This window comes from Diceros bicornis, chromosome 14 (genome assembly GCF_020826845.1).
Source record: "Diceros bicornis minor isolate mBicDic1 chromosome 14, mDicBic1.mat.cur, whole genome shotgun sequence".
NCBI lineage: Eukaryota > Metazoa > Chordata > Mammalia > Perissodactyla > Rhinocerotidae > Diceros > Diceros bicornis.
In genome coordinates, this window is record NC_080753.1 from 27419148 (window position 1) to 27432153 (window position 13006).

The 13006-nt window shown below is 53.2% G+C and overlaps 1 protein-coding gene across 3 annotated transcripts in view; it reads left to right on the plus strand.

Annotated features, from left to right (window-relative positions):
• The window catches only part of MDGA1 (MAM domain containing glycosylphosphatidylinositol anchor 1), a 99978-nt gene that overhangs the window by 52946 nt on the left and 34026 nt on the right, over nt 1-13006 (plus strand). The window contains exons 15-18 of one of the 3 annotated variants that reach the window (XR_009222007.1): nt 5306-5436; nt 5660-5768; nt 6522-7236; nt 10563-11625. Coding sequence is in view for 1 of the 3 variants with exons in the window: in XM_058554449.1 (XP_058410432.1) it covers nt 5306-5436; nt 5660-5768; nt 6522-6613 (332 nt within the window). In the remaining 2 variants the exon portion in view is untranslated. Of the gene's footprint in view, nt 1-5305; nt 5437-5659; nt 5769-6521; nt 10179-10562; nt 11626-13006 lie in introns of those variants that run through there. The other 2 variants (XR_009222006.1, XM_058554449.1) reach the window with 2 other exon arrangements.

Here is a 13006-nt window from a genome sequence, read left to right on the forward strand (position 1 = left end):
CTAATTGCTCTGGCCAGAACCTCCAGTACTGTGTTGAATAAGAGTGGCGAGAGTGGGCACCCTTGTCTTGTCCCTATTTTCAGAGGATGGCTTTCAGTTTTTCCCCACTGAGTATGATGTTGGCTGTGGGTTTGTCATATATGGCCTTTATTATGTTAAGGTACTTTCCTTCTATACCCATTTTGTTGAGAGTTTTTATCATAAATGGGTGTTGGATCTTGTCAAGTGCCTTCTCTGCATCGATTGAGATGATCATATGGGTTTTATTCCTCATTTTGTTAATGTGATGTATCACATTGATTGATTTGTGGATGTTGAACCATCCCTGTGTCCTGGTATAAATCCCACTTGGTCATGATGTATGATCTTTTTAATGTGTTGCTGTATTCGGTTTGCCGATATTTTGTTGAGGATTTTTGCACCTATGTTCATCAGGGATATTGGTCTGTAGTTTTCCTTTTTAGAATTGTCTTTGCCTGGCTTTGGTATCAAGGTGATGTTGGCCTCGTAGAATGTGTTGGGAAGTGTTCCATCTTCCTCTATTTTTTGGAATAGTTTGAGAAGGATAGGTATTAAGTCTTCTTTGAATGTTTGGTAAAATTCTCCAGAGAAGCCATCTGGTCCTGGACTTTTATTTTTTGGGAGGTTTTTGATTACTGTTTCAATCTCTTTACTTGTGATTGGTCTATTCAGGTTCTCTATTTCTTCTTGATTCAGTTTTGGGAGGTTGTATGAGTCTAGAAATTTATCCATTTCTTCTAGATTGTCCAATTTGTTTGCATATAGTTTTTCATGGTATTCTCTTATAATCTTTTGTATTTCTGTGGTATCTGTTGTAATTTCTCCTTTTTCATTTCTAATTTTATTTATTTGAGCCTTCTCTCTTTTTTTCTTGGTGAGTTTGGCTAAGGGTTTGTCAATTTTGATTATCTTCTCAAAGAACCAGCTCTTTGTTTCATTGATCCTTTCTACTGTTTTTTTTTATTTCAATTTCATTTATTTCTGCTCTGATTTTTATTATTTCCCTCCTTATGCTGACTTTAGGCTTTTTTTGTTCTTCTTTTTATAATTCTGTTAGGCGTAGTTTGAGATTGATTATTTGGGCTTTTTCTTGTTTGTTAAGGTGGGCCTGTATTGCTATGAGTTTCCCTCTCAGGACCGCTTTTGCTGCATCCCATATGAGTTGGTACGGTGTATTTTCATTTTCGTTTGTCTCCAGATATGCTTTGATTTCTCCTTTAATTTCATCAATGATCCATTGGTTGTTTAGTAGCATGTTGTTGAGTCTCCACAGCTTTGTCACTTTCCTGGTTTTTTCCCTTGTACTTGATTTCTAACTTCATGGCATTATGGTCTGAAAAGATGCTTGTTGTGATTTCAATCTTCTTAAATTTATATAAGCATGCATTGTTTCCCAACATATGGTCTATTCTTGAGAAGGTTTCACGCATGCTTGAGAAGAATGTGTAATCTGCTATGTTTGGATGGAGTGCTCTGTATATGTCTATTAAGTCCATCTCATCTAGTTTTTCGTTTAGGTCCATTATTTCCTTATTTATTTTCTGTCTGGGTGATCTGTCCCTTGATGAGAGTGGGGTGTTAAGATCCCCTCCTATTATTGTGTTGTTGTTAATATCTCCTTTTAGGTTTGTTAATAGTTGCTTTATGTACCTTGGTGCTCCTGTATTGGGTGCATATATATTTAAAAGTGATATGTCTTCTTGGTGGAGTGTCCCTTTTATCATTATATATTGCCCCTCCACTACATATATATTTTATTCCCCCCCATTTTACACACGCTGGTCTGTGCCTGGCTTTTCCCTCTGAATCGAACGTCTCGGTAATCATGCCTTATCAGGCCCCAGAGGCTTCATTGTTTTCCTCAGCTGCACAGCAGAGGAAGGGACTTTAAGCAAGAGTAGACCTAAAGGCCCATTATGGAGAGATCTCTGCAGCTTGAGTGATGGGTCAAGCTGAACTGATAAACTAGAATGCATCCATTGGGGTCCCCCAGGCTATCCACACAGACCAGTTCGCCTGTGGCTGGGTCTGGACTTCATGAGAAGCTTCATGCCTGTGGGATAGGTGGGGTGGGTGACTAGGACTGCCTTGCCCAGCCCTCTCATTTCCATCAGGCTTCTCCAGCTGGAGTAACCAATTCAGACGGATTCTGGTTTACCCCAGCTTTTCCCACTATTAACACCAAAAGTCCCACATCCCAGGCAAACCAGGACTGTTGGTCACTTTATCCTCAGCTTAGGAGGGGCTCTGGGGACCCAGCTGGGTCCAGCAGAACCCTGGGAGATTAGGCCTTATGAGCTGGGATGCAGAGAAAGCCCTGAGGGAGCAGTCTGTGCTACAGAGTTTGCTCAATGTCCCCAGGGGGTAGAACAAACACCAGTCAGTGAAAGCTTCCTGGAGGAGGCGGATTTGAATTCTACCTGAGGAAGACCCTGTTGGCATCAGATCTGCCCAGCACAGGAGTGGGCTATTCTGTCCCTGGACAAGAGGACTGTCTGGCAGGGATGCTGTGGGGGGGACCCCTGTCCCAGGTCATGTTACTCACCTGCTCTGTCCTCTTCCATCACCATCTTCTCCAGGCCTCCCATACCTGACCCAGCCCTGCCTACTTCTCTGACCTCATTCTCTGCCACTCCCCCGCACCGCCTCCACTCCGCTTAGCTGGAGCACACTCTTTTCCTTAAAGACTGAGGCAGCTTCCTGCTTTAGAGGCCTTTGCTCATGATGTTCCCGTGGCCTGGAACGTTCTTCTCCTCCCTTCATTCAGGTGTCCTCAGAGAGGCCCCTGACAGCCCTATCTAAAATACGCCTCTGTCTCTTGCCCTGCATTATTTTCTTTATAATGCGCATCACCAAGAGAGTCTAAGCTCCAGGCGGGCAGGGGTCTTTGTCTTATTCACGGATGTATCTCTAGTGCCTAGAACAGTCCCTGGCACCTAGCGGTGCTCAATTAGTTGAATGAATAATGAATGAATGATAGGGCGGTCTGGGCTTGATGAACCCTGAGGTAACTTCTCACCCTGAGATTCTATGAAAGTCCTTCTTCACTCCTGATGACAGTCATGGAAAGTTCTTTATTCAGCATTTAAATATTGAGAAGGGATAGGAATTTGACGGAGACTTTCCCTCAAGGAGTCAAATAGGGAGGGAAGATATGAATTCCTATAACTGCCACACTACAGAGCAGGGTGGTCTGGGCACGGGGAGCTGCAGTTTAAGGACTTGGAGTTCACAGTAAGGACAGAGGGGTCCCAGCACAAGCCTGGGAAGACTTCTTGGAGGAGGTGATGTTTCAGAGAGGCCTCGAAGCATGAAAAGGATTTGGCCAGGGGAGCATCTCAAGCAGGGGGAACAGCCTGAGCAAAAGCCCAGAGGCTGGAAAGCTGGAGTATGTCCACGTTGGCTTTGGAGGTGGCGAGGAAGGTAGAGAAGAATGTAGTGAGCAGGCCCTCCCTTAAGGGAGGTTGAAGGTTCTGACCTTGGTGAAAGGCTGTCAGGAAGCAGGGGACATCTTGGAGCTGATGGGGGCAGAAATTCAATTTTTGTTTGAGCGGTGAAAGGTGGGGTTCCCTCATTAGAGTCCTTGGGGCAGGGTGGGAGAGGAGGAAGAAAAGCTATGGGGATTGAGGCTGGACCCCAGGGGGATCAGAACGGGGGAGGATTTCCAAGAGGAGGAAGAGAGAGAGAGGTCCCTTTGGGGTTGGTGGGGAGCCCGAAAGACATTGGGGCTTGGGCCCTGCCTAAGCCAATGTGGCACCTCCTGGCCCCCTGGGCACGGGTTGCAGCCCTCTCATGGCCCCATTGGCTGGTGAGGGTCCCCCACGTGCCTTGAACCTTTGGTGAGCGCCTCACCCAGGCCTGGGTCTACTGCTGGGGAGAGGGGTGTTTCTTGCTGTCTTGGTCCCTCCTCTCCCCTCCCCCCCGACTCCACCAGCTCTGGGCACCAGCTGTCCCCAGACTCTGTGTCTCGCTGACTCTCCTTGGTCCAAGCCAACTCCTTTCGTCTTAGGCAGGTAACATTTGGTGGCTCTCCCCCACCAGGGGTCTGTCTATCTGGTGTCACAGATGGTGTGGCTTTGTCTGTGGGCAGTGCCATGGAAATGCCAGCCACAAGGCGCCATCTAAGATTGATTCCCCTTCCCTCCAAGTCAGGTCTTTCACATCACCAGGGGCTCGAGGTGGGCTGGAAACACCGGGAGGGGGCACTGACATTGCCTGCGCCCTCCTAGCCAAGCCTCGATCCCCTCCTTCTCTCCCAGTACCCCTCAGCACCTCCCGAATTCCAGGCCCCTGTGGCTGTGGGCAGACAGGCTCAGCACCCACAGGCTAATACCTCCAGAATTTCACTTTTGCTACTTTTACCACAGCTATGTAGCACATATGCTGATATCCTTCTTTAAATTAACTCACTCTTTTTTTTCTTAGCTTTGTCCTAAGCATCAACATTAGAGAAATCGTGGGTTTGAAGGGCTAGCTTTATTCACCTCTTAAAACATACATATAAGTATTAACATTTTTTTATTGAGGTGTAATTGACATGCAACCTTATATTAGGTTCAAGTGTACAACATAATGGTTCGATATTTGTATATATTGCAAAATGATCACCACGATAAATTTAGTTCACATCCGTTACCATACATAGTTACTGAATTTTGTTTCTTGTGATGAAAACTCTCTTAGCAAATAACAGTATTATTAACTATAATCACCATGCTGTACATTACATCCCCAGGACTTATTTCTTTTATAACTGGAAGTTTGTACCTTTTGACTCCCGTCACTCATTTCGCTCACCCCCCACACCCTGAGTATTAAAAATTTAAAGTCTGTTCCTGTACCTCCAGAAATCACGTTCCAGGTACCACCAGGGGTATGCATTGTGCACTTTGGGAATCCTGCTCTGTGCTCAGACATAGGCCTCACTGCCCTGGGACAACTCCCTTGTTGTCCCTTCCCAGAGGGGGAAGGGTGGTGTGTGTGTGTGTGTGTGTGTGTGTGTGTGTGTGTGTGTCAGGGATAGGGGGATTAGCTGATTAGGAAGGAAGGGAAGAAAGGAAAGAAAATGTGCAAATTGTCCTGATGAACTGAAGCCCTGCTGCCGTCTTCTCTCTTTCCCATGTTGAGGTCCCCCCTGGGATAATGGGACAATGAACCAGTCAGCGATGGGAGAAGGTCCTATCCAACGGGGACAGTGCTGTGGAGAGGGGGCGTTGGTGAATGTGGAAGGGTAAGGTGCCCTTGTCCAGACCTCACTGCCCCCCTGTCTTCACACTCACCACAGGCTCCCTCAACCTCCTGGTGCGGTCCCGGAACAAAGGGGCCCTGGACACGCACGCCTGGTCCCTCAGTGGCAATAAGGGCAATGTGTGGCAGCAGGCCCATGTGCCCATCAACCCCGGCGGGCCCTTCCAGGTGAGTCCACTGGGCCCAGAGGCCCCTCCCAGGCTCCCCCAGCCCTTGGGCCGTCGCTCTGGCCAGGAGGCACTTAGGAAGACCCTGTGCTTGTTCCTGGGAGCCAAGGAGGAAAGCAGGCAGGGTATAGGGGTGCTTCCAGGAAGACTGAGGGGAAGGAGTAGGGGGCCTCTGGTGCAGAACCTCCCTAACCTCCGCTCCCTGCTCTCTGACTCCACCCCAGATTATTTTTGAGGGGGTTCGAGGCTCAGGCTACCTGGGGGATATCGCCATAGATGACGTCACACTGAAGAAGGGAGAGTGTCCCCGGAAGCAGATGGATCCCAATAAAGGTGCAAGACAGGAAGGGGGTGGGGAGCCGAATCTGGGGGGGCCTGTGGGTGGGCACCTGTCTGGGTCGGAGGAGGGCGTTTGTATCTGAATGGAGGTTCAGAGTGGCTGGGTGAGGTGATGCATGTGTTGGTGCCTTTGTGAACACTTGGACCCCACCCTGGCTCAGGCTGTGGGGCATGTGTAGGACAGTGAGAAGACCAGACCCTGCCCTCCTGAGAGCTTGCTGAGCTATTTACAGTACCAGAGCGCCCCCTGTGGCTGTGTCTGGGTAGGTCTCTGTGTGTTTGGGTCCAGAGGTGAATGTGTGCCTCACCCCGGGGCCAGGTGTTTGCAATAATAACAGCTTGAGTTTACTGGGCAATTATTATGTACCGGGCAAGGTACAAAACCCCATGTATGCGTGATCTCATTTAATCCTCACAGCAGTCTTCTGGGGCAGCTCTTACCATTAGACTCATTTTACAGATGAGGAAACCGAGGCCCACTGAGGTTAAATAAGTTGCTCCATGTCTTAGCTGCAGAGCCAGAATTTGGATCCCGGCAGGCTGAGTGAACCCCAACACCACACCACCTCACATCTGTGCTTATGAACATGTCTGTGTGCACTGAGGGCAGTGTCCACCTTCAGATGTCTGGGGGGGCGGGGGGGCGGTAGAGTAGCAGGCCCTCCCACAGCCTGCCTGCCTGCTGTGCCCTGGCCCTGCTGGGCTGACCAGAGCCCTGGCCTGTCTCCCTTCTCTCTCCCTTCGCAGTGGTGGTGATGCCGGGCAGTGGAGCCCCCCGCCGGCCCTGCCCGCAGCTCTGGGGGCCCATGGCCATCTTCATCTTGGCGTTGCAGAGATGATGAGAGCTGCATAGCCCCCCCACCCCGCCCCTGGCACACCAAAGTGTCCACATCGTACCAAAGACTGACCCCCGCCAGCCGGGGTGCCCAGGGGCAGGGCTGGCCCGCCAGGGAGGGGCCCTGCGTTGGCTGCGAGGATGAGCAGAGAACAAGGACAGAGGCCCGGCGCTGAGGCTCTGGAGACGGTTGTTCGACACATGCACACACACACCCCCACACTCACACACACAGAGATATATTAAAGCACAAGTTTCTATCCGACCTGCCAGCACCTTCTTTACTGCGGAGACAGGGGACTCGTCTGAATGGCATCCGCTACCCCAGGGACCTCGGCACCATGTAGGCCTTGTCCTGGCTGCACCTGTGGTGTGTTTCTGCCCTTCCCCGTCCCTAACTCAAGGCTCAGCTCCAGCCAGTGGCTTTACTTGAAGAAGCCAGAAGGGGAGCAGCCGTGGGAGCCCCACCCTTGGCCGGACTCTGGGACTCCCTGGGATAGGGGAGGCCAGAGTCAGAGGGGGCCAGATGGATCTTTGTGAGCTCTGTGAATGTCCCCGTGCAGGGGACGACGAGGGAGGTGAGGCACCTGCTGCATGCAACTCTGCTCCCAAGGCGAGGGCTGGAAGGTGAGACCCCAGGTCACCCTGACCTCTTCCTGGGATGTCATATTCCCCCCTCACTGTGCCCCTTCCAAGGGACCCAGCACAAGGTCTTGGGCCTGGGCAGTCTGAAGACTGCCACCTCCCCCCACCCCATCCCACCCCACTCCACCTCGCAAGCAGCTGGATTTCTGAGAGCACAGTCCCTGCCCTAGTCGGCTGGCCTCACCTCAGCCCTGGCTGCATCTCCGAGGAGCAGGGGAGTAGTGGCAAGGCGATGTTCTGGAGTGAGGCTTGACTTTGAGAGGGGCAGAGGAGAAGGCCTGCTTTCTGGATTTCACACCTGCATATCGGACACTGAATTTGGCAGCAGAGAGGAGCCTCCATTTCTTATATACTTGGCAGGAGGGGATGCCCTGGGTAGGAGGGGGTGTGTAGGGGGTGCCCTCCCCCCTCCACTGCACTCTCTAGTTGTCTGTTCCCTTCCCGCCCAGGGTCAGTGAAGGAGGAGGGGTTTGTAGAGCTGCGGGTGGGGGTGGGGCAGTTGCTGGTGCCCATGTGCCCTGGGAGCTGAGCCTCATGCCCGGAGCTGTGAAAGGGCTCCCTGTCCTTGGGTCCTGGGCTGGAGCCTGAGAGGGGCGTGATGGGGTCTAGACCTCTCCTCCTCAACATCACCTCTGAGCCCAGCACCCAGCGGTCCATGGGAGAGAGAAGGCCCAGCCCCTCCCAGGATGAGTCTTCACGCATGTGTGCATGTGGCCGTGTGTCTGTGTGTGTGCATGCACATGTGTGCATGTGTGTGGGCTCGACTGTGTGTGTGTAGCACTATGGGTACATCTCTGGGCAGGAGTGTGTGCAAATATGAGTTTGTGTGTGCAATGATCCATACCTATCTGTGAGGCTGCTCTACACTTCCTCTCTGTGAGTACCTGTGTATGTCAGCATGCGTGTCCGTCTTCATGAGTGACGTGAATGTGGGGTGCTGGCCAAATGTACCACTTCTAGCCCTATCCTGTAGTTCCAGGCTGCCTGCCACCGCCTGGATTTCCACCTTTTGTCCCCTGTGGATGACAAGGAGCTCACAGATGACCCTATTGAAATGCAAGCGCCTTTGGTGGGGGGTGTCACAGGGGTCCTCCTGGAGCATTTGGTGGGACAGCTGCAGAGAATAGGCAGCACTGCGATGCCAGGAGGCAGGCAGGGAACCAAAGCAAACGCCACCCATCTCAGCGCTCTGCCAGGCCTGCGTGATCATCACCACCAACAGCTGGTGGGTGGCCGGGCCAGGGCTGGAGCCGGGCCTCTGACACCCAACCAGCCTGGCTGCCTTCCTGGCCCAGCCAAGGCCTCTGTCCCAAATGAGTGGCTCCAGGTTCCCAGAGTATGCGTCCATCACGTCTGCCAGGCATTCTTCCTTAATTGTCCCATCTGTGCAGGGTCTGTTGCCCCAACTAGACTGTGAGCTCCTCCTCTGAGCCTTCCAACCCTCTCTCCTCCCCCTCCCCCGCCCCCACGCCCAGCACAGGTGGGCCTGTTATGGAAATGGCTCGGCGGGCTTTGCCCAGTGGAATGGATTATATAATTAAGTGGTTCCCAGCCCTGGCTGCAGAGTAGGACCACAGAGGTTCCCTTAGAAAGCACTGATGCTTGGGTACCACCCCAGAGCTCCTGATTTAATTGGACTAGAGTGCAGCCTGGCACGAGAAATGTTTAAAAGCGCCTCAGGAGAACCTGAGAGTGGGAACCACTGGCCTATCGCCTGCTGGATGCTTCCTCTGTCCCCTCGCTGGAGTGGGTGCCTGAGATCCAGAGATGAGTAGCCCGGAGTGCTTCCTCCTTGGGGCTCCATGGCACCCTATGCCTACTGCCCTCAGATGACCTTTGAATACGTCTGTCCCCCGCCCTGGCTGCTCCGTGATGGGGACCCCGTCTCTCCTGTTCACCTCCATATCTGCAGAGCCAGACAGAAAGGCGCTCAGCATATGTCCGCTGAGCTGAGCTGAACCGCGCACACGCAGCCCCTGAGCTCCTGGTCTGTTTGGAGAGAGGCGACATGGTCACATGGACAAAGAGTGACAGGGAGCACTGCCAGGGAGAGGTCACAGTGGGCCAGGGGCAGCCCCAGTTTGAAGGAGGCTTGAGCTGGGCTAACACGGTGTGCCTGAGTGAGATGCTGAGATCCTTGATCCTCGTGTGCAGATGGGTGAGGTTGATGCGCGTGCCTGTGTGTGCTGGCAGGTCTGCAGGGGATGTGGGTGTCAGTGTGTGCTAACACTAGCAGTGTGTGGTGTGAGCGCCTAGGGCTGTGCCAGTCTGTGTGTTTGTGTGTGTGTCAGGGAGTCTGTGAGGAATGAGTGTCTTTGTGTGTCCCTGGGTGATTTGTGTGACAGTGTTTGTGTGTGCCTGTGAGTCAGCACCTCTGTGTCAGTGTCACCTGTGCCGTGTGTGTCTTTCTGTGCCAGTGGGTGTCAGCGTCTGTGTGTTGGTAGGTGGACCACGAAGACCCCCAGCCCTGGGGAGACCAGGCTGGCTGGATCCAGTGCATCTCCCCAGTGGCAGTCTTGCCCTCTGGGTCAGGGTGGCTGAGGCATTTTGTGGCCTTAAAATGGGGAGTCTAGCCCTCAGGGTGTTGGGGTCCCTCCACCCCTGTCCCCTCCAGGTTGGTGTCTAGGGGAGAAAGGGACTCTGAGGGCCAGTGCTGTACAGGTAGGAGAGGGGGAATCTCAGCCTGGCTGTCGTTCCCCTGAGACCACAGCCAGTCACCTGGGGGGCGGAGCTAAGTCTGCAGAGCAAGCCCCTCCTCCCAGGATGCTCCTCCATCTTCACCCTCTCTGGGGTGGCCCTGACACCTCTGTCCCGTTCGTTCTCCTTTCTCCCTGTGCTCCGTGAACACCCCTGGCTCGGCTGTCAGTCCTGGGAAGGGCCTCAGAGGTCTGAACCCGTCACAGCATAAATGAGGAAGGTGAAGCCCCGGGGTGGGGGTGGGGACTGGCCTGAGGTCACACAGCGCGTGGGGTGGAGCCGGCCTTGGAAGCCAGGTACTACAGCCCTGGGGGTGTCACACTGCTGGTCACTGCCCCTGGGGTCTCCTGCCAGGCAGCAACGAGGAGCTGCTCTGCCTGTGGGTGCTGGTACAGATGTGACAGATGTTACTGGGGGCCCTGTACTGGGAGAGATACCATGTCCCTGCCCCCAAATTCTGGCCTCATCCCGGGCCATCACCCCTCCCACCCCAGATCAGGCCTGGCTGCCACGTGGAGGCTGCCTCTCTCTGCCCACACTGGCTGTAGCTGCTGTCCAGGCTCCCTAATAGAAGGGACTCTATTTTCCCCTTCCCTCCCCTGTCTTCACAGGAGCCTGGGCTGGGGATGGAGGTCGATGTGTCCTGATGTCCTCATCCTGTTGACTTCCCAGGACCCGGAGGGCCGGAGGGGGTGTGCAAATCCTTGTGTTTTCCTCTCCCTGGAAAGACAGCTCAAGGGACATATGGGGTATTTCAGGGTCTGTCCCCAGGAATGGGGTGGGGGAACCTGCTCTGGAGAGACCCTGTAGGGCCACTGGTTGAGGTTCTGGGTTCAGGGGAGCCCTCCTTGCTTCCAAAGGCAGGGTAGCACCCCCCTCTCTGTTGAGTCAGTGCTGTGTGTGTGTGTGTGAGGGGTGTGGTGTGAGAGTGTGTGTTTGAGGGTGTATGTGAGGGATGTGTGTGAAGGTGTAAGGGTGTGGTGTGTGAGGGTGTGTATGTGAGTATGAGGGCGTGTGTGTGAGGTGTGTGCTGGGGCAGAAGGGCCACTCTTTCCTGGGGACCCCTGACCCTTAGAGCTGGAAGGGACCTGAGAGACCATCCAATGCAGTGCCCCCACAGTACAGGTGAGAAAGCTGAGGTCCAGAGAGATGGCACCTGCCAACGGCCCCCTCCTCCCCCTCATGTTGCCTGTGTTAATTTCCTGGGGGTCCTACTGGGAACGCCCTCCCTCCTGGCGCCTCCCCCCCACTCCCAGCGGCCCACATAATCACCATCTCAGCCCAACTCTGCTGCCCCTCTGTCCCAGCAGTCTCCAGGCATCCTTCCTGCCCCAGGGTGGCCAGCTCACCGAGGCCTTTATCCCCAACCCAGGAGAGGGGCAGGGAAGGAGGGGACTGCTCCAGCCCGAGGCCTCAAAGACTTGGGAAAAAAGCCAACCCCCCATGCCCAGGCCCCCCCCACAAGGTAAAAGCACAACAGGAGACCCTCATTAACGGGTGAAAGGTATTGGGGTTGTTTTAGTCACATAACCCCGTCCTCACCCCTTTGCCTTGCTCTCTGTCTCCACCCCAGCCTCTGTCCCCATTTTGTCCCCTTCTCACCCCAAGCCCCCTAAATGTAACCTCTAGTCGCGGACACGGTTGTTTCAATCAATAAAGCTGCAGTGTTCTAGCGCTCTGGGTCTCTGTGTGTGTCGGCGGTAGGTGGGCAGGCAGGGAGGCAGTGTGGGTGAGAGGCTGGGGGCTCCTCCCAGGTCCGTGGGGGAAGCCCTTCTTCTCTTTGGCACCTGCTGTCATGGATCCTGCTCTGCTGCCCAGACAGTGGGGAACTTGGCCTCCAACCCAGTGAACTTGGGTGTCTTCATTCATTTGTTTCTTCAACAAATACTGGCCAAATACTGCCTTCGTGGAAGCTCCTGTTTGGTGGGGGAGATGGCCATGAAGCCAATAATGACGCTGGGAAATGTATCATTACAGATACAAGTAGGACCGCGAAGGAGGGTGCTGTGAAAGAAGGTAAGAGGAGGTTCTTATTTGGGTTGGGGCTTCAGAGAAGATTCCTCTAAAGAAGAGATGTTTATGAGAGAGCTAAAGGATGATTGGAGTTAGGCTACTGGGGCCGAGGGAGTCTTCCAAGCAGAGGGAACAAAAAATGAAAAGTCTAGAGAGGTAAAAACAAAAACAAACTTAGAAGACTCAAGGATAAATAAGGACAAAGAAGAAGGAATAAAGTTGGTCAATCGCCCCTACCAACTTTGCCCTTTTCCTTCTTGGACCCAACCCCACCATCCCTCCTACATGCTCTTACTCTCCCCATGATCTGTGTTCCTATCCTGGCCCCACAAACCCTACTCTGCGCTCTGCTTGGGGCTGCCTCCCTTGTTCACCACCAGTTAACTGCCCACTCACCCCAAAATCATTTTGTGCCAAATGTTCCCTTTTTTCCAGACCTTTCAGAGTCCTAGAATTTCAGAGCTGGGAGGTCCTTAAAGGTCACTCATTTCAACCATCTACTCCTATGTTTTCTTTAGGACAAATAGCTTGCCAAGATCATGGGGGCAGGCAGTGATGAGGAAAATTCACTCTCCCGTGAACGTTCTCGAAGTGACCCCAAATCAAGGGCATGGGTGTCACTGATATGAACTTCAGGAAGACCAGGCAAATGACAGGAAGAGAGTCTTTCATGTTACTTGGTTATGATGACTCTGGTAGTTAGAGCAGATAGTTTCAGTTCTGTGTTCGGGTGGGAAACTGAGGCTCAAAAAGGTGAGAAGACCTCACTTTTTTTTTTTTTTGTGAGGAAGATCAGCCCTGAGCTAACATCCACACCAATCCTCTTCTTGTTGCTGAGGAAGATTGGCCCTGGGCTAACATCTGTGCCCATCTTCCTCCACTTTATATGGGACGCCGCCACAGCATGGCTTGACAAGCGGTGAATCGGTGCACGCCCGGGATCTGAATCCAGGCCGCCAGCAGCGGAGCGTGCGCACTTAACCGCCACGCCACGGGCCCGGCCCCAAGACCCCACTTGTATCAACTCACACCTTGGGTAACT